The sequence below is a fragment of the Equus caballus genome, chromosome 8 (assembly GCF_041296265.1).
Source record: "Equus caballus isolate H_3958 breed thoroughbred chromosome 8, TB-T2T, whole genome shotgun sequence".
Taxonomy (NCBI): Eukaryota; Metazoa; Chordata; class Mammalia; order Perissodactyla; family Equidae; genus Equus; species Equus caballus.
Window position 1 is genome coordinate 77,741,890 of NC_091691.1, and position 21,275 is coordinate 77,763,164.

Genomic DNA, 21,275 nt, shown 5'->3' on the forward strand with positions numbered 1-21,275 from the left:
CAACCTAAGGTTAAAGACTCAGGCTTTTTTTTTATTGAGGTTATGATAGTTTACAACATTGTGAAATTTCAGTTGTACATTATTATTTGTCTGTCATCTTATATGTGCGCCCCTTCACCCTTTGCGCCCATCTCCCCCCACCCCACTTCACCCTGGTAACCACTGATCTGTTCTCTTTGTCCCTGTGTTTGTTTATCTTCCACATGAGTGGAGTCATACAGTGTTTGTCTTTCTCTGTCTAGCTTATTTTGCTTAACATAATACCCTCAAGGTCCATCCACATTGTTGTGAATGGGACAATTTTGTCATTTTTTTATGGCTATTATTCCATTGAATATATGTACACACCATATCTTCTTTATCCAGTCATCAGTCGATGGGCACTTGACTTGCTTCCACGTCTTGGCTGTTGTGAATAATGCTGCAAAGAACATAGGGGTGCATAAGTCTCTTTGAATTGCTGATTGCAAGTTCTTTGGATAGATACCCAGTGGTGGAATGGCTGGGTCATATGGTAGTTCTATTTTTAATTTTTTGAGAGATCTCCATACTGGTTTCCATAGTGGCTGCACCAGTTTGCATTCCCACCAGCAGTGTATGAGGGTCACTTTTTCTCCACAACGTCTCCAACATTTGTTATTTTTTGTCTTGGCTATTATAGTCATTCTGATGGGTGTAACGTCATATCTTAGTGTAGTTTTGATTTGCATTTCGCTGATGATCAGTGATGATGAGCATCTTTTCATGTGTCTGTTGGCCGTCCATATATCTTCTTTGGAGAAATGTCTATTCATATCCCCTGCCCATTTTTTTTAACGAGTTGTTTGATTTTTGTTGTTGAGTTGTGTGAGTTCTTTATATTATGGAGATTAACCCTTTGTTGGATATGAGTTGCAAATATTTTTTCCCAGTTGGTAGGTTGTCTTTTCATTTCAATCTTGTTTTCCCTTGCCTTGTTGAAGCTCCTTAGTCTGAAGAATCAGACATTTTTAATGAAATATAAATGTTTAAATTTGAACTTGGGAAGAAACTTGTATTTTGACTGCTAAAGTTAAGTATATACAGCTGATATTTTGCCCATTTATAAGATTATTTTTGAAAAAAAGATGGAAAGCATTATATCACTTAATACTTAGTTTATGTATTGTCAGGTAGCATTTATACCACTATTCTTGAATTGGTGCATGAAGTTTTGAATCTCTGTCTTAAATTTACATTCTGTAATTTTAAGTATAATAGAAAATATTTTCATGGTAATTATTAATGTTTTCTTTTCTTTCTTTTCTTTTTTAAAAAATTAAGATCTCTCAGGATTAACACTGCAGAGTAATGGTACGTAATCTGTTTCTTGTAACTTTGTTTTCTTTATCCTGTTCCGTCTATTTTTTTATTGACCTAGAATTAGTTTGTATGCGTGCTCGTAACATTTAGAAGGAAAAAACTTACTGCTTTGAAAATGTAGATTTTTTTTTTTTTTTTTTTTGCCTGTATCAGCATTTAAAACTGGATTTAAAGAGGCTGCTAGCTCTTTGGACTTAAACTACTATTTATGAACTAAAGTAGTCTAAAAAATGTGATGGGGAACATAAAACATATAAAGGAAGAATATTTTTTGAATTGGTAAGAACTGGCTATTTTGGAAGAAAATCTCATAGAGCCCAGAGTTTAAATGGGTATAATGTTTAAATGGCTGTAATGTTTGGTGATTTGGAATCATGTATAACATATCCTTTAAGAATACCAGTATTCTAATTTTTCTTCATTTCAGCCTAACTTATTTTTATGTATGATAGATAATTTTAAGGATGATTTAAAACTGCATATATTAATACTTTTTTCAGTCTTGTTATATTTTGAGTGAATACAACAAGGTTACTTTAAAGTATATGCTGATCACAGATGATCTAATCTTATTTTGAGAAGAAGAAAGTGAGGTTTTTTTTCTTTTTTTTAAGGAAAAAGTGTTTTGAGGTGGGAAAATAAAACACAAATGGGAATGTTATGTTTTTTGTTGGGGTTTTTGTGTAATATTTGAGAACAGACATCTGTTAAAACTTTATCTCTGTTACTTAGAACATGTTAATGGACTAAAACTTCTGTAAGAACTAATTAATTTGCAGAGAAACTCTGATGAAGAGTCACTATCATCTTAGAAGGGTGTGCCATTGTTTTGGAGGGAAGCTAGTAGCTTAGCACCTCTTAGGTTGCAGAATCATAGAGGTGGGTCAGAAATACATCTGACCTTAAACAAAGTTTAAGAAGAGCATGAAAGTCTACTTGTCTTTATTTTCCACTTTTCTTCTGTGTCACTAATAATAGGGGAATATTCTAGTGCCTTTTGGTACTTGTTAATGGTTAGTAGGTTTCTGATAACGGTGGGTTGGTCGTGGTGGTCTAGGAAGGGTAGCTTTAAGATTGGGGAAAGCCCTCCTCTTCATCACACAGACGTTGTTATCAAGTCACTTCTTTTCTTTGAAAGTAAGCACTCTTCAGATCTTCACCATTCTTCGTGTTTTTGGAGAATTAAAGGATTTAGCCCTGTGGGTGTTAGGGGTTGGGAGACTAGTGATAACTATATCAGAATCTCCCTAGAGAGGTGATTGTGAAGGGGTCCACTTCTGAAGACTCATCACACTCCTCTGGTATCCTAAAATGCTCCTATGAGTACCTGTTTTTAATGGGATTGTGTACGTTGATAGCCTCTTTTTAGTGGCTCGAGGGCTATGTTTGGCCTTGTGGATCCCCCTAGTGGTGGTTATGTAAAGGCTGGCTTTCTCAGAAAACCCACAGGTGTTTCTCAGAGCTCCTTCTAGATTTGGACAAAGGAATAATACAAAGCCAGGTAACTGAAAGCTACGAAAAGGGATAATTTATTCACTTTTGAGTTGGGATCTTGCTGGTAATCATTTCTAGCCTCTCTCATCTCTTTCATGAAACTTTCCGTGACCACATTGACCTGTGTATTCATTTTAACAAATATTTAATGAGCATGTATTGCCTGGTACTGTGTCAGATTCCAGGGATGATAGGATAAATAAGATGTGTTTTCTCCACTCTAGAGGGCTCATAGTCTAGTGGAGAAGAGAAAAGGTAAATAAGACAGTGACAGTACCATTAGGCAAGTGCTGTGGCCTGGCCTGTCTGCTGGTGGTGATAAAGAGCACAGGCCTAGGATGAGCTCAGAGGCTTCCACTTTTCTGTCCCCTATACAGTCCTTACCCCTCATAAGACATTTTACAAATAAATGTGTACGTGTATAACTGCTCTAAAAATATGGTTCAATTATTATAGCTAACACTTACTAAGTACTCACTTTGTGTCAGGTACTGAGCTAAATGATTTACAAGTGTTGTGTCATCCTTCTCATACCCCTACATGGTAGGTGGCATTATCCACACTTTGGTGGATGAGACTGGTGCCTGGAGAGGTCAAGAAACTTGCCTGAGATCAGACAGCTGGGAGGAGCTGGAGTAGTATGTGCTTGCTGTTATGTATGTAAACAGTAGAAAAATATTACAGAAGACTGTAAGCTCCACGAGGGCAGAGGGTTTTTTTGTTTGTTTAATGATGTATCCCAAGTGCTAGAACGGTACCTGGAACATAGGTGCTCAATACATATTTTTTTCAGTGAATGAATTTGTTGAATGCTAGTCCATAAAGAGAAATACTAAATAGTTTGGTGTCTGTTTTTCTGGACTTTAAAAATATATACTATATGTTTTTTTTTAATTTTATTTTTTTGAATAGGCAATACATGATCCATAAATCAAAATACTATAAAAAGGTATACAGTGAAAAGAAGTGCTCCCACCCCTGCCCCCATTCCCCCCTACCTCAGGTAATCACTTTTATTAGTTTCTGGTGTTTCCTTTCAGGGTTTCTTTGTGCAAAAACACATGTATTATTTCCCTCCTTTCTTAAACAAAAAGCATATGGTATACTGTTCTGGACCTTGCTTTTTTACTTACAGTATATGATTTTTTAAACATGCATATGATCATAGTGGACAATAGTGTTTTGTAACCTACTTTTTTTTTCTCTTGACAAACTTGTATTCAGATATCTATCCTTGTTGATACCTGGGAAACGTATCTTTTACGTTATTTGATTAAAGAGACTTGTAGACTGGTAGAAGTCCCAAACTTACATTTGGGAAGGTTTAGCCAATGTATTAGACAAGAAAAAGTTATGAGGCATAACTCCTTAAAAGTAGAATTCAGGTGTTATGATTGACCATTAAGCCAAAGAATCGATTGAAAAGCAGAAGCAATGGGTATCAAGTTGACCAGCTATATTATCAAATCAATAGCTTTCTCCTTATGTACTAGCAATACTAATATCTTGGTAAGAAGATCCTAGTCTCGATAACAAGAAGAAAACCTAAAATATCCAGGAACTAAAAAGATGTCAGAATCTAGATGAAGAAAATCATAGAACTTTGTTGAAGAACGTAATTTTTTAAAAAAAGGTTGATTAAATACAGTCATACCCACTTTATGTTCTTAACAATTTTTTCTTTGTGTTTTTATAATTTGACCAACATTAGTGATGAGTGGTTGGGTCCGATTCTTTTTACTGATATATAATGATGTGTTAATCATCCTTTTGATTATTTTCTTGTTTCTGTAGAATTTTCTAAATAGAAACTCTGGAGTAGAATTTATGGGTCTTAAAAATATCAATGTCTGCAAGACTTTTGATGCTTGAAAAAGCCCTTTAAGAGATTATACATAGAAATTTGAACAATGATTTATTCTTATCGCTTTGAAATAGTCTAAATTTAATTAAAAAATAGCCATGTAATTAATTGGTATTTTTGTGTAATGGATTTTTTCAAAGATTGACATAGGGAAAGATAAGGAGCACTATATGCTGATTCTTAATGGAAAAGAGAATGTCTTTTTGTGGCTATTAATTGACTGCTCTAAGAAGAGAACCTACTGTTCAAGTTCAGTGGATTGTAAAATTCTGGAGTAGTGTTAGTTCAGAAGGAGTGAAAGGTTGTTTGCTAAAGATAAAAAGCAAACCTCAAAACAATAGCCCACAAACAGATGGGGAGGTTTTGGGCAGAGAACAATTGACATTATAAATGCAGTTTTAGTTTTCTTCTTTTCCTCACAACAAAGCCAACTATTCCCTGGTTTATTCAAGGAAAAGTGTTATGTTGTATTAGCTAGAGTCTGCCTTTGCTTATTAAGGTGTAACCACATAGGTGAATGATGTTACTTACTGAGTGTTTTCACACCACAAAGTTATCAAACATCATTATTTTGATTTGGTTTCTAGAAGGAAATTTCAGTTTGACTTACCATTTAGGATTTTTCTGTCCAGTTCTAACCCTTTAGGGAACATACAATGCACTTCGCTTTCAGAGATTATGTTCTTTAGCAGTAATTCTAGATCCTGGAATTGGATAGCTATCAAATCCCACTCATAGTTCTACAATGTCAAGTTAGCAAAAAGGTACAGCTAAGTACTTGATCTCACGTTTGTCTTCTCACCTGAATAAGCATTTTCCCAAGCCATTTGGTTTTCATCTACCTCATGTTACATATTTAAGGTAATTACTCTAGGTTAATCAAGAAACTAAGAAATACTTCTTTAGGATCATTGCTGGAGGTTTTTGAAATGTAGTCTAGCTTCAGATTTTAAGGAGCCAGTCAGATTGGTTGATAAAATATATCTGATGCCACTACCTCTAAATAAATAGTTTTTGCTGATAAAGTAGTAGGCTTTTAAAATATTATGAAAAAATTCTGAGTTACAGTTATTTATACTATAGTTGATTTTAGGTAGTCTTGTATTACTTAAAAGATTTTTTTTCCCTGAGAATAGAAGCTTATAAGATTTTAAAATGTGTTTCATTTTCTGTATAGCTCCACCAAGTATGTTGGTGAAGGATGAATATGTTCATGACTTTGAGGGACAGCCATCGTTATCCACTGAAGGGCATTCAATTCAAACCATCCAGCATCCGCCAAGTAATCGTGCGTCGACGGAGACGTACAGCACACCAGCTCTGTTAGCTCCATCTGAGTCGAATGCTACCAGTACCACCAACTTTCCCAACATTCCTGTGGCTTCCACAAGTGAGTTGTAGAATCAGATGTAGTCAGCAAGTTGAATTTCCTTAACCGTTGAATATTTCTATCTAGTCACTTGGAGGAATACTCCAAGTAAGTAAAAATTAAAAGTACTATGGTGTCTTTTATAAGTAAACAAGTATTAAATAGTTTTTTGGGTTGGTCCCAGAAAAAATGGTGTCAGTTTATTTAAATGTTCTTATGTTGATGTAGAGTCACTTGGCATTTAAGTAATGACTTGGATTATAATACTGATTTAAATTAATGGTCTAATTTGTACTTTATCTATTATTTTATGCAGAAATGAGAAGCCTCTTGAGCTTTCAGATATATTTTAGAAAAATATTTAAGTAGTTAATGAGTAGTTTTGAACCAAGATGTGTATAAAAATCTGTGTTAATGGAATTGCAATCTTTTCTTTAATCAATGTTTTTATTTTGCTTTATCTGACAGAATATTAGTTTATAATAGTCATCTCAGTCTCCCATTGTGCAAACTTAGAAAAAGGCATCTTGACAAACTTGTTTATAACATATATCCCTCAAGATAGACGTTAAGTATTTTAGTCAGTTTCTAGTAAAATTTAATTCCATATATTTAACCTTTTTTTTTTTTTTTGAGGAAGATTAGCCCTGAGCTAACTACTGCCAATATTCCTCTTTTTGCTGAGAAAGACTGGCCCTGAGCTAACATCCATGCCCATCTTCCTCTACTTTATATGTGAGATGCCTGCTACAGCATGGCTTGCCAGGTGGTGCCATGTCCACACCCAGCATCCGAATCGGCAAACCCTGGGCTGCCAAAGCAGAACGTGCACACTTAACTGCTGTGCCACTGGGCTGGCCCCTATTTAACCATTTTTTTTAACAAGAAGCCTGACAAGAACCTTAAGAAAAAGGTTCTTCCCGTAATAGAGGTGTCACCTTCTCTGCCACATCATGGAGGCAGAGTGGTGTTAGGTTCACCTTTTCTTGGGGCCTGATCAAGGCAATAATGACCTGGTTCCATTAATACTGCTGTTTATTTTCACAGTCACCAAAGGCTGGGCAGTTTGCTGCTTGGCAAATGTAGTAGGTCTTTTTTTAATTAATCACAGAGCAGGATCTTGGCATTCATACGGTGTTACTGCATCTGGTTGCTAAGGAGATTGTGGCTAAGCCCACATCAGCGGTAGATTGTTGATAGATCTGGACTGATACTTTGTTAGCTGCTACCAAAGGGAGCATTATTCTGTTTACTTTAATATCACATCGCATTCAACATAGAAATTTGATCTTTGGAATAAATGGAGGACTGATTTCTATAATTGAATTTTCACGTAAAGTATACCCAATTTCCCTATCTTTAATTCATTTCACCTCTTCAAAGCAGTATCTTTTGGATTTGCTACATGAGATCACAGTCTCACCATAGATAGCATATTCTAAATGGGTCATATAGGGTAAGCACATACTTTAGAACCTGGCCTGTAACCACTTGGTGCTTCTGTTATCTGTCTTACTCTGTATTTGCCAATTTGGGAATATAGTTGACAAACAGAGTGGGTAGCGATGGAGAATAAAAGAAGGTACATTACAGCCACTTGAGCATAGATTAGTGGAAGCGCACAGCCACTTACCTCTGTTGATATTATCTGGAGATTGAATTTGCATGCCTTTGTTGATGATTGCTAAAGTGACTTAATTTTAACTGTTCTCTTCCTTGGGGCCAAGTCCTGTTGAAGACCAGAAAAAGTGATATAAATCAAATGCAAATAATTTTGTTTTGGTACTTTTTGGATGTTTTTTCACCATTGAATGGTAATTACTTTAGGTTTTAGAATTTGTGGAAAATGTTCCCTTAAATCTCAAAAAATATTTGATAGAATCAAAAGAAAGAAAAGAAATTGGACTAAAATAGGGGAATTAGAAGACTATTTTACATGACCTGATTTAGTTGAATTGTTTAATTTTATCTTATGTAGTTGGAATTGTGTAATGGAAATACTCAGTCCAGATAACCACAGTGGGCTACTTTACAGTTTATGTTCCTTTGGCACCTGAGTATCTTCAGAGTTTCTTTCTAAATCCTTGTAAATTAAAATAATTTAATTCCTCCTTATAGTGATAGTTTTTCTAAGTTAGCTCAGAGTATATAGCGTGAACAGAGTATATAGCATGAAAAGCAAAAGTAAAAATATAATTAACCTTTAAAGATAACTTGCAAAAAATTTTTTTGGATGAATAGGAAGGGAGGTTTCTAAAAACATCTTTAAAAATAAATAATTTGGGAAATATTAAAATATTCTCTTAAGCTTTTAATTTTACAATCTTAGCCTTAAGGAAATGTGATTTGTAGAGAGGAGAAAAATGTTCCTTTTCCTGGATATGTTGAGCAATGGTGTCATTTACTCTCTTCTATCTGATTGTATGCCCAATTAGATGACAGAAGATTGAGGTGAATCCAGTGGACAAATAACAATTATGAAATTTCAGTGTTTTCTAAATGAGATGAACAATTGACTTAATTAATGCTTGCTTAAAGAAATCAAGCTTTTCCCACTAAGAAAAAGCCTTAAAAATGTAGGTCAGTAAGCAGTATCAGAGAATGTTTTGAATAGCGTAGAAGTCAGAGGAAGCTTAGTCCTCCTGGTATGTTACATATAGAGAGGGCAACTGGTTTCCTGTGAATTCAGAAATATGATAGTATTCTTGGAAAGAAGTGATTCTTGGTTTTTAAAAGTATGTGAGAGAATTTCAAAGTAGACGGATGGGTTTTTTTTTTTTTTACTAGCAAATGCTATATGATTGGACAGTGCAGTTTGACCTTTTCTTTTTTAACTTCCTCGCCTTACCCATCACATTCCATTTAAAGTATTTGCCTGCTCTGCTTTTCTTTTCTCAAACCCTAGCATTCTGCCATTACCAGTACCAGTGCTGATAATGAAGTTTTCAGTTTTCAACATTTTCTTGAGCCTGGACTTTGGGAGTCCTAATCAGAAAGGTCCCAAACTGGATGGAGTTTAGTGGCCAGGAGTGAGCTGATATGCTTCTGAAGAAGTTACTATGATAGGCTAGACATATAGTGGGATTTTGCTGGCATTTGAAGAATATTTGTGAAGAAATAGGCCACTAACATTAGCTAGACGTTACTTAAGATGGACTAATTTTGAACTTCTTCAAGTTAAGATTAGCCTTTATAGATGACTTTAGGGTTTTTTATTTGATAAGCCGTGGATGAGTTGCACTTTTTGCTCATCTTTATAGATGTGACTATCAGATATAATTGGTCTTTCATTTACTGTTTAAAACCATAGGATTGCATCTATAAATGTACCGTATTAATGTCTTCTTGTTCCTCTAGGTCAGCCTCCCAGTATACTGGCAGGCAGCCATAGTGAAGGATTGTTGCAGATAGCTTCAGGGCCTCAGCCAGGACAGCAGCAGAATGGATTTACTGGTCAGCCAGCTACTTACCATCATAGTATGTACATGCTTTTAAAAATCTTTTAAGTAGTTGAGAAAAAATAGGCAGACTTCATAAAAGCAAATTAATCCATGTGGGCCTTAATTTTTAGACAGCACTACCACCTGGACTGGAAGTAGGACCGCACCATACACACCTAATTTGCCTCACCACCAAAACGGCCATCTTCAGCACCACCCGCCTATGCCGCCCCATCCCGGACATTACTGTAAGCTCTTGTTTTTGTTGTAAGGGCCTTTTCTTTTTGAGGACTTTGTTTTCTTTCTGTTTTTTAAAAAATGGTTTCACATCTTTTATTCATCTTGCAATTTAGTTTGATCAAATGATTAGTGCTTTTTAGTATTTTTTGTAAACAGTATTATTTATTTTCCATAGATTGTCATACCTTTGTTTTAGAGGAGTGATGTTTACTAAATACATTTATTTCTTTGTTGCTGATGTTTCATTAACACCACATTGATTTCCATTCATTTGTTTGTTTGTGTATGTTCTTAGATCTCATGTGTATCTGTATATCCACCCTAAGTGGATTGAAACCCCTTAAGTGTCAGGATCTCAAGGTTTCCCTCACCATAGTATTCGGCATACCATAGACTCTCAGCTGTTGAACCTAACTTTACTCTGTGCAGGCTTGACTGGGAGGGGTACCCTACTGATAACCATAGCTTGCAGATTCAGATGGAATAGGAACATTGTTCATTTGGCTTAGTACAATCAAGAATGTAAATCTCTCATATATATCAAATCCTTTTTCCTCCATTGTAAATCTTTCACATGTATTAAATCCCTTTTCCTCCATTATAAGATTAATAGTACCACAGAAAAGTTGGAAAATACAGAAGAATGTAAATAAGAATAAAAATTACCCAGAATCCTGCTACCCAGAGATATCCACTTTTAATGTTTTGTCACATTTTTACTTCCAGTCATGTAAATAGGTATATATATAAATTTGGGGGGGCGGGGATCATACTGTGTATATATTATTGTATCCTGCTTTTTTTCAGTTATGGTACTATTTGTCCATGTCTTAAGAGAATGTAGTTTTTAATGGCTGCCTGGGCCTGCATAGTGGTTGGGGGTGCTGAGTTTGGACCCTTCACTGGCTGTGTGACCATTCTCAAGTAATTTAACCTCCCTAAGCCTTAAGGGTGATAATAGTAGTATGTACCTCAAGGGGTGTTGTCAGAAGTAAATGTAATAATTCACGTGAGGTATTTAGCACATGTCTTAACACATGATAATCTCTCAATTATGTTAGCTACTGTTCTATTATGCAAATATGCTTAATTTAATAAACCATAAACACTTGTTTTTAGAATGAGCCTAACAATTTGAATTATTATATATTGCATTATAAATTATACTGTATTACATGTTACTGAATAAATCATTTATAATTTACATTAAATTTTGTGTGTACGACTATTATAAATTACTTGATAGCACTTGGCACATAGCACTAAAGTGTTAGCTGTTGAATATCTGCTAAAGTAATTCAAGAATATTTTCTTGTTATAATAATGAAGTACTCTAAGCTAGGCTTTTAAGTTCTTAGACATTGCATAAGCTTGATCTAAACAACTCCTAAGGTACAGCAGTTATATTTAACTAAAGTTTATTAAAAGTTTTAGCGTTGGAAAACTTAATAAATAAAAATGGGATTTTTATTGTCTTTTCTTTAGGGCCAGTTCACAATGAGCTTGCATTCCAGCCTCCCATTTCCAATCACCCTGGTAAGTATGTTTAAAATTGATTCCCTCTATTTAGATTTCTTTATGGTGATTGAAACACACACACACACACACAAGTTTTAATATAATTATAGAGTAACTTAACTTTGCAAAGTACAGTACTCATTGTGGCATTAGTTAATCAACAGTTTACAAGTAGCCAATATAGTCAAACTGTTTATATTTGATTCTTTTTAACTGTCTCTGAAAGAAGAGACAAGAACTGTGTTGTCAGCTAAAATATAGCATACCAAAATGTTGGTTTTAGCATTGAATACGTAAATATTCAGCAGAAGAAAACTAGGTTTCAAAATGGAACAGCTGTAAAACTATAGCTTAAAAAAGCTAGGGAAGAATCTGAAGTAGATACTCAAAAGCAAAATAATTCGCTGTATCTGTCTTAGAAGATAAGATAGAGTCAGGAATCTCTGGTTAACCAGAATTTGGAAACAATTTGATTAAATTATGTTCAAATGAGTAAATAGCTAAGTAGATGCCCTCAATTAAAAGTTTGAATGTAACTTTTTAAACTATGGAAACAATAAAACAGAAACTTTGGAAATAGAAGAAAATGCCATAGACTTTTAAACATAAATGTAGGATTTGATTTGTTTTCCTCCCCTCCACCTGTTTACAATTTCAACTCATCACCTTAATTTTTTTCTCCTAATTGAAAAAAAATTGTTTTATTATGAAAAATTTTCAGACACCAAATACCAGAATAGTATAGGAAACCGCCCTCCATTGTAATCATCCCTCAGTTTCAGCTCTTATCAACAGATGACCAATCCTGTTTCGTTCATACCCTTACCTACTTTTCATTCACATCCTCACCTATTATTTTGAAGAAAAGCTTATATAATCATTTTATATGTAAATATTTCAGCATGTATTTGCAATAAAGATTTTTTAAAAAATATGACTACAGTAACCATAATGATCAAAGAATAACTTATAGTTCCTCAAATAGCTCTACGTAATTTTCTTTAACAGTGTTCTGTTATTTATTGTAGTTCTCTTTTCTTCTAGCTGTTAAAAAAAGTTGAAGGTAAAATCTTACTGCTTGTAACTCTTCTCATATTTCAGTTTAAGAGATTTAAGGAATTTCTGGGTCAAAAGGCCAAATTGCATTACAGTATCACAATCAGAGTATGAGAACCATTTTATCATGCTCACGAGCAGTAGGTGTGACAGTTTAATAAACTTTTTGCTGATTTAGGAGACAAATATGTTTTGATTAGGAGAAAAGTGCTGCTGGTGGGGCAGAAACATTTTTTAACCATACATATTTACTAGTTAAATTATCCTCTTCAGTGGATTTTCTTTATGTTAGTTACATATTGCCAGTGGTTTTAAACATTTTTTGTGTGGATGAAGAGGTCTTGCCTTTTTACAGAAATTTTTATTGAGAATTGTAGTATACAGAAAAGTACATTAGTATGCATACAGCCTAATAAATAACAGTAAAGCCAACACCTGTGTAACCATCACCCAGACTGAGAACTAAAACACTGCAGTGCTTGGCCATACGATACAGTCCAAATTCCTTAGCTGGACAGAAAGGAGTCTCCGATCCTGGTCCCTGCGTACTTCGCTAGCCTCATCTTCTTATGCTTTAACCATCCTGAACTGCTTACCCAAGCTTGCTCAGCTGTATCATTCCTCTGTGCTTTTTTTGCACGTGTGGTTCTCTGCCTGATATGTCTCGTACTCTATATTGGTTATCTGTTGTTCTGCAAAAAATTGCTCTCAAAACTTAGCAGGCTAAAACAGCAATAATAGTTTAGTAACTCAGTTTCTCTGGGTCAGGGATCTGAAAGCGGCTTAGCTGGTTTGCTCTGGTTCAGTCTCATGAGGTTGCACTCATGTTGTTGGCTTTGACTGCCATCATCAGAAGGCTCTTCTGGGACTGGAGGATTCACTTTGAGGGTAGTTTACCCACATCCCTGGCAAGTTAGTGTTATTGTTGGCAGGAAGCTCTGGTTTCAGTGTAGACTTCTCCCTAGAGCTTCTTGAGTGTCTTCACATGACAACCAGGTTCCCTATAGTGAGTGGTCAAGAGAAAGCAAGACAGACCCTCGGGGTCTTTTAAGACTTAGCCTCAAAAATCACATCATCATTTCTATAAGATCATCTTTGTGGGGAGGGGGACCATCCAAGGATGTGAATATCAGGAGGTGAGAACCACACATTCCTATCCTCCTAAATGTGGCATACTCTTTTAAGATCCAGCTCGAGTACACCACTGTTGGGAAGCGTTTCCTAATCCCTTGTGTCCCCTGCTATCCAGTACTTTGTAAATTACAGTTATTAGTTTGCGTATCTGTTACCCTTGTTTCATGAATGAATAGAAAAGACACCAAAGTAAAAATATTTGTATTAAGTGTATGGTTAATGCAGCCCCTTAAGGTCTGATTAAGAAATGCTAAAATATTCTGCCATAGACTTAGGACCATTTGGGCAGGAAATATGCATATACCTCTGAATATATAAAATATTTTTAATAGTTAAAATCATCAATAATGTATAGTGAATCTATTTTGAGAAATTGCTTTTGAATATAGTTGCATAAATATTTTAGGAAATATAGGTAATATAAATTGTAGAAAATAAAAGTAGTATTCATCATTATCTTAGTGTGAAACATTTCAGACAGGTCATTTACTTGGTGATTTCTATGTTTTGACTTTGATAACTAAGTTGAAAAAATATTTCTAGAAAAGATTAATCTTTTCTTTTTTATGGACTCTGCTTTTGCTTTTTCTTAAAGCTGAGATATATTCATTAAATTAAATATTGATTACAAATTAAAATGAAGAGCTTCCTCAGTGTCTTCGAAGTTGTTTTGATAATTCGTAAATGGATTAAAAATCCACAAGTTTCCAAGTTCAGGTTGTGTTCTAGTACTTTGGAACTATTCGCTATTCAAGAGAGAACCTTTATGTGTTCATAAAAGATTCTCATAGGGCATCTCTTTCAGATCTAAATAATAAAATGAATAATTCATAATGAATCTCTTAGGAGCTTTAACCAAATTTTTAACCTTTTCTTGAATGACTGTTTCAGAAATTGAAGATAATGCTTTGGAGACTTACATTTCCCATTATAATTGAACAGTGTTTATTTGGTAAAACTGTGCTTTATAATACATTTCCCCATTACAAAAAATATTTAGCTAAGTTCTTGTATTGTTAAAAAAAATTTCATGTTCTTAACTCAGTCTTTTAAAACTTTTTCTCTAGCCAGTGATGAACAGCCCATAGGCTTCATGAGACCAGCTGAACTTCACTAATTTAGGGACAAGAAACTAAAAATATCAACGTCAGCAAGCACATAACAATCCCACTCCCTTTCAGATGAGTTGGGGCTCTAAGAAAGCTCTCTCTGAACGGAGTAATTCTCTCCTGCTATTGATGCTAGTTTTGAGAAGCTGCAGGCTTGTTGCTTATATGGCATTTGGTCCTTGGAGCAAAAGAGCAGAGAGAGATCCAGAAAGGCTTAATGAGTGTGTGTTTCCTGTTATCTTCTCCTTTTTGAAAAATAAGAATGTTCCCTCCCAGCTGTTTAGCAAATTTGAAGTAGAAAAGTTTTTCACCTAGTATTTTGTATCCCAACACTGCCAAGGTCTCTGGAACCCACTTAGATAACCTCTAGCCCGTCTTTTCTCACAGATAGTAATGCCCTTCCTCCTACTTTCCTAGACCTTAATAGTCTCTTAATAGATGGTCCTTTTTCATCCCTGGTCTGTGGTGCAGCTCTGATGCCAGTTTCTTTTTATCCTCAAATCTCTTAAAACTCTTCTTCCCAATACTAGCAGGTCAACTCATACTAAACCTGTTCAGAGATGCAGCTTTATATAACCATCATTGTTGTCTGGTATCTGAAATATTAGGCAGACAAACAAAACCAACCCTTTGGTGAGTGGGAACTAATAAGATACGGTTTAAGTCCAGTTGCAGATGTTGCAATTCATGATGATAAAAGTATGTTTTTCTTATTTAAACATGAAAATTATACAACTCCCTTTTCTCCCCCTGAATTGACTCTCATGGAAAAAAGTCTGCTCACCATGGAACTTTACTTCTGGATAGTGTTCTTCACTATGAACGAGGAAATACATGTACTGGGGCCCCATTTTTTACCCAGCATTGCAAACATTCATGACTTCAGGGCATGGTTTGTAACAAAATTTACTCTTTGGACTGGTTGTTTAAAGACCTCTTTTAAGTTCTGTTACTGTTTTTTTGCTGCCAAAACACTGGATAATTATCATCTTATCTTAGACAACCTCTTTAGTTTTAGCTTCCACCAGTATACCTGAAAGGTTTGCTGAAGCTTCTTATCCGTAGCATAATGTGATGTCTTTAATAAAGAATTTTACTTTGAAAAATAACTTGATAAATATTTCAAAACTGGCTTTTTAAGAAGGCACTTTAGTATATCACTAGTTTTCATGTTTTTATTAATTTTTTATTAAATTTTTTTATTAAATTATTAAATTTTTATTAAATTAAATTTATTAAATTAAATTTTTTATTAATAGTTTTATTAGTTCTTCTAATGTTTTATTCTTCCTTGGAAAGTACTTTCTTCCTTGACAACATTTTGAACAATTAGCTACATAGATTTTATAAGATTTTTTTAAAAATGTATTTTAAGCATCAATCATACTTCATTTTAAGATATTTTGGGATTTTGAAAAGGTGCACTTTTTTGTCATTCTAAGTTGAAAGTTGAAAGTTTGATTGCTTCAAATTCTACTTCATAGGTCATAAGTGGCACATTAAGCTGCAGATAAATAATTGGTTTATCAGCAGAAAACTTTTATTCTCTAACAAAGGGCACTGAACTTTTTTTTTCCTTAAATATGTCAAACCATATCCACTCTAGGGCCTTTGCATTTGCTTTCCTCTTGAAATGTTCAGTCTTCACATGGATTCATGGCCTTTCGGGTCTCACCTTCTCAGAGAGGATGGACTCTTACCATCTAGTCTGAAATCTTCCCACTCATCTTCTGTCCCATGCCCTGTTATATTTTCTTGACAGTGTTTATCATTACCTGAGTTATCTTGTTTATTTGCTTGTCTGCTTCTGCATCTCCATGAGAGTAGGGACAATAGGTGTTTTATTTGCTGCTATGTATGTTAGTGCCTAGAATGATTCCTAGATTCTCCATAAATACCTGTTAAATTAGTTTAAAAAGGAAAACCAAATAATTTCCGTGTGTGGGCTCTATGTAATAATCATTGTATTCAAACAAAAATTAGAAATATTTGCTTGGTTATGTTTGTAAATCAAACCAAGTAATGTCTCCTTTTTTCCTCAATCAGTCATAATTATTTTAAATCATCTGTTGTTCAAATGAATACACTAAATACATCTTCAAAGTTAAAATTGTAGTAGTTAACATGAATTGATTTCACCAAAAATACAGATGGGACAAGTGACCCAAGAGAGTTGAGAATTCCTGCTCATAGCAACTGTGTAGTTGGATTGTAATTAACCTTGGCTCTGGTCTGGAATGGCTGACTTCCTTATGCCCTTTCTCTCATTTAGGGATCTATAAAAATATACCATGGATTGATGTTATTCAAGAACACTTCCCTGGAATATGTCTTAGAGTCAGTGTATTTTTAAACAATAGAAGTTCAAACTGCGTAGAAGATAGTATATGCAGTCAAATGAAACAATATGGTAAAATAATTTATGTTAGGTTGTGATTACCTCCATTCTATAAATTCTCAGTTGACTGGGTCCTTTAAGGTAAGAACCGAATTCTAGATGTCAAAAATGACTCTGGAGGGCCAGCCCGGGTGCACAGCGGTTAAGGTCACATGTTCTGCTTTGGCCTGGGGTTTGCCAGTTCGGATCCCAGGTGCGGACCTACGTACCACATGTCAAGCCATGCTGTGGTAGGGGTCCCACATATAACGTGGAGGAAGGTGGGCATGGATGTTAGCTCAGGACCAGTCTTCCTCAGCAAAAAGGGGTGGATTGGTGGCAGATGTTAGCTCAGGGTTAATCTTCCTCAAAAAAAAAAAGACCCTGGAGTTTCAAGAATACTAGGTACTGAGCTGAACAATAGAAGACATGGAAATGCCTACTTTTTAATGCATTGTCATTTTAATTAGATTCTTTTGGGTGCTTTTCAGATGCTTCTCTCTTCCCTTCACCCATTCTTTTAAGAAAAGTTTGACTTAGGAAGTGAAAGTGAAAATCTCATATTTTTCTCTCATGGGTGGATGTTCTCTCCCATTCTTTCCTACAGCTCCTGAGTATTGGTGTTCCATTGCTTACTTTGAAATGGATGTTCAAGTCGGAGAGACATTTAAGGTTCCTTCAAGCTGCCCTATTGTTACTGTTGATGGATATGTGGACCCTTCTGGAGGAGATCGCTTTTGCTTGGGTCAACTCTCCAATGTCCACAGGACAGAAGCCATTGAGAGAGCAAGGTATTAATTGTTAGTTATTTTAAAAATTGAATATGTTACATAGTCTTTATTTTGAAGTTATATATTTCAGTGTAGATTATGTAAGTTTTCAAATATAGATAAAAGAATAAAGGTCATCTTGAAAATTCAGAATTTGTAAGCATTCCATTTTAATTGTAGATGTTTGTTATTTAAAATATGATAAAGGGGCCGGCTCCATGGCCGAGTGGTTAAGTTCCCGCGCTCCGCTGCGGAGGCCCAGAGTTCACATCCTGGGCGCCGACATGGCACCGCTCGTCAGGCCACGTTGAGGCGGCGTCCCACATCCCACAACTAGAATGACGTGCAACTAAGATATACAACTGTGTACCGGGGTGGGGGGCGTTGGGGAGATAAAGCAGAGAAAAAAAAATAAAATAAAACATGATAAAGATAGTCTTTTTTTGTTGTTGTTAGGTTTCTATGTTTTGAATGGTAACTAGACCTTTTAGAATCCAGTTTGAAACCTAATTTTTATTTCCTCTGATCATATATTTTTTCTACAAATCTATTGAAAGGAAATAATATAAAATAAAGACATGTTTCTGCAAGTGTTATTTATAATGTTGGAAAACTGATAATAAAAGGGAAATGGTTAAGTTAATTTTGATAAACTTTCGTTTCATGTAGTCATTAAAATGTTAATAAAAATTTATATAATCAAATATAAATGCCTAAGATGAAATATTACAGGAAAAGATAAGCAATTTTAGGTCTTGTCTGATCTCACCTCGTTAAGGAAATGTGCATGTGCGTAAGCACATAATCATGACTCTGTTGCTAGCTGTGTGACTTTGGCAGATTACCTACTCTCTAAGCCAGTGGCGTGTAATAGAATTTTCTGTGGTGAAGAAAATGGTTTATATCTATTCTGTCCAGCACAATAACCACTAGCCATGTGGCTATTGAGCACTTAAAATATGGCTCATGTGATTAACTGAAATTTTAAATTAATTTGAATTAATTTAATTTAAATAGCCACATATAGCTAGTGGCTATTGATTTGGGAAGCATAGCTGTAAGACTTAGTTTCATCATTTATAAAATGGGAATGGTAGTATTTATCTCATTGAATTGTGAGGGTTAATTGAGAATTTATGTTAAATGTTCCTGACACATAGTAAGCGATATATATATGCTCATCATTATTATATATGAATAAGATATTCATAAAAGGAGGAAATACACAAAAAATGTTAACAATGGCTATATTTTGGTTATGGTGGTATATAATTTTCTTTTTTTATTATTTTTTTTTGGTGAGCAAGACTATCCCTGAGCTGATATCTGTTACCAATCTTCCTCTTTTTTTTGCTTGAGGAAGATTAGCCCTTAGCTAACGTCTGTGCCAGTCTTTCTCTACTTCGTACATGGGATGCCTCCATGGCATGGCCAATGAGTCGAGTAGGTCTGCACGTGGGATCCGAGCCCATGAACCCAGCCGCCAAAGCGGAATGTGCGGGACGTGTGGGACTTCAACTTCTCAGCCACAGGGCCAGCCCCTCTTTGTTCTTTTTAGTTTTTCATTATTGGGTATGCTATATAATCTGAACTAAAATTTATTTTTAAATACTTATCAAAATGGAATGTAATTCCCTTTTTCTTCCTAAGGTTGCACATAGGCAAAGGTGTGCAGTTGGAATGTAAAGGTGAAGGTGATGTTTGGGTCAGGTGCCTTAGCGACCATGCAGTCTTTGTACAGAGTTACTACTTAGACAGAGAAGCTGGGCGTGCACCTGGAGATGCTGTTCATAAGATCTACCCAAGTGCGTATATAAAGGTTAGTTGCAATTTTACTCAAATATTTTAGACTTGGGAAGCTGTATTTGTTGTTTAAAGAATCGAGATGGAGGTGGGAAAAGTAGAAAAATGTCTTTTTATGTGTTAAATAATCAGAAATTATGTTTGTGTGTAAAAGACATTTCCTGGGGGCATTTATTAACATGATTGGTTATTTAGTTTTGTGGTTGCATTTATGCCCTCTTGTTTTATTAGCAAATTTGTTTAAAGGTTTTAGAGTAATGCACAGGCTCTTGAAAATACTAAGTGAAACCTCCCAACTTGTATTCCTTTGATATAAAATATGTGAAAATCAGTCTCTGGAATTTTATCTTAGACAACCTTCAGGATTTTATGGGAAGGAATTCTAAAATTAATAGCTTTTCAAATTAAGAACCTGAGAAATGAAAAATTCTTCAAATCTAGGTTTTTTAAGGTTGGTTATTTTAAGCATTAAGTGAGTTTTATTTACTGTATCATTTTGCAAATTAAACCTGAGGTATTTTTCATTAATTATTACATATTCAGCCCATTTCAATTTTAGTTTATAACATACATTGTTTTTGAAAGAGGTGGTTAAATATATTTTTAATTTCAGATTTTTCACAGTCATCTTCATTGTTAGCTACTGAAATTAGTGGAATTAACTGTACCTCATCACTTACTCCTAGGAAATTGCTTAGCATACAGATAATAGCCAAATAGTGTCTGCAAAAGTGGAATTGCTTGATTGCCTTTCAACAACAAACCCAGTATCTCATTTGTGTCATTTGAAGTGAATGGACAGAGAACTCCAGTGTTGATTGAATATATACTATGTGCCTGACAATAGCTATGAGCTTATCAGATGTGGGATGGTATTTAAAACATTTGAGCTTAAAAAATGTGGAATTATGTATAATTGAAGTAATTTATAGGATTTTCAAATAAATGTAACATCTCTATTTTGGTACAAGTGGCCCTTTTTCAACCCCTAACAGATGAGGCATGTCATCTCTTGATAAACCACTGTCATGGATGTATTTTTATAGTAATCTCAAGCTTTTGCTATGAGCAATAAATAACTATTTTGTGGGACATTTTAGTGGAATAAAAAACAGTTTTCCATTTTTGTCATATTAACTGAGATCTAAAAAATTCTTCTGTTTTCCAAGTATATTACTGTTCTTTAGAAGAATCTTATTAGCCAGAAAGAAAGAGATGCAGGTATACCCTAAATCTAACCATTGGCATTTTCTTTGTTTGCTAATGTTTTGGGCAGCCAGAACTAACGAATCTGTATATTACTGTTTAGCTTGTCAGATTCTCACCAGAAATGATATTACTGGGGTGAATTGTGTGCAGATAACATGGACCCCTGGGAGGAGTGCCCACCCATTGAGAATACCCTCCTCCAGACACACATACACACACACAAACACATTTTTCCCTTTTTTATTAAAATGGAGAAAACATGGGTTCGGAGAGCCATTCTTTCATTTTACAAACCAAGAAGCTGGAACTAAATTATGGGTTTTTTTCTCTTCTAAGGTGTTGATTTTTTTCTTGCTTCTCTCATGACATAGTCATCTTACATTTGTGAAAATCTGATGTAATGAAATGGCATTTTACAAGCTTTAAATAAAGCAAATGTTTGATTTCTCTTTAAGTCGCTTTGCTCTTTTGCTTTCAAAAGTAAGTAAGATCTATTTTGTTTTGTGTTTCTTAGCACTTGGCAGTCAGGTTTTTTAATAGCTTTATTAAGA

At 34.8% G+C, this 21,275-nt stretch overlaps 1 protein-coding gene across 4 annotated transcripts in view; it reads left to right on the forward strand.

Annotated features, from left to right (window-relative positions):
* SMAD4 (SMAD family member 4) overlaps positions 1-21,275 on the forward strand; it is a 50,636-nt gene that overhangs the window by 15,634 nt on the left and 13,727 nt on the right. For all 4 annotated transcript variants that reach the window (XR_002809962.2, XR_011441533.1, XM_023647820.2 and 1 more), the window contains exons 4-10: positions 1,303-1,332; positions 5,877-6,089; positions 9,426-9,545; positions 9,640-9,756; positions 11,234-11,284; positions 17,550-17,733; positions 19,363-19,531. Coding sequence is in view for 2 of the 4 variants with exons in the window: in XM_023647820.2 (XP_023503588.1) it covers positions 1,303-1,332; positions 5,877-6,089; positions 9,426-9,545; positions 9,640-9,756; positions 11,234-11,284; positions 17,550-17,733; positions 19,363-19,531 (884 nt within the window). In the remaining 2 variants the exon portion in view is untranslated. The remainder of the gene's footprint in view (positions 1-1,302; positions 1,333-5,876; positions 6,090-9,425; positions 9,546-9,639; positions 9,757-11,233; positions 11,285-17,549; positions 17,734-19,362; positions 19,532-21,275) is intronic.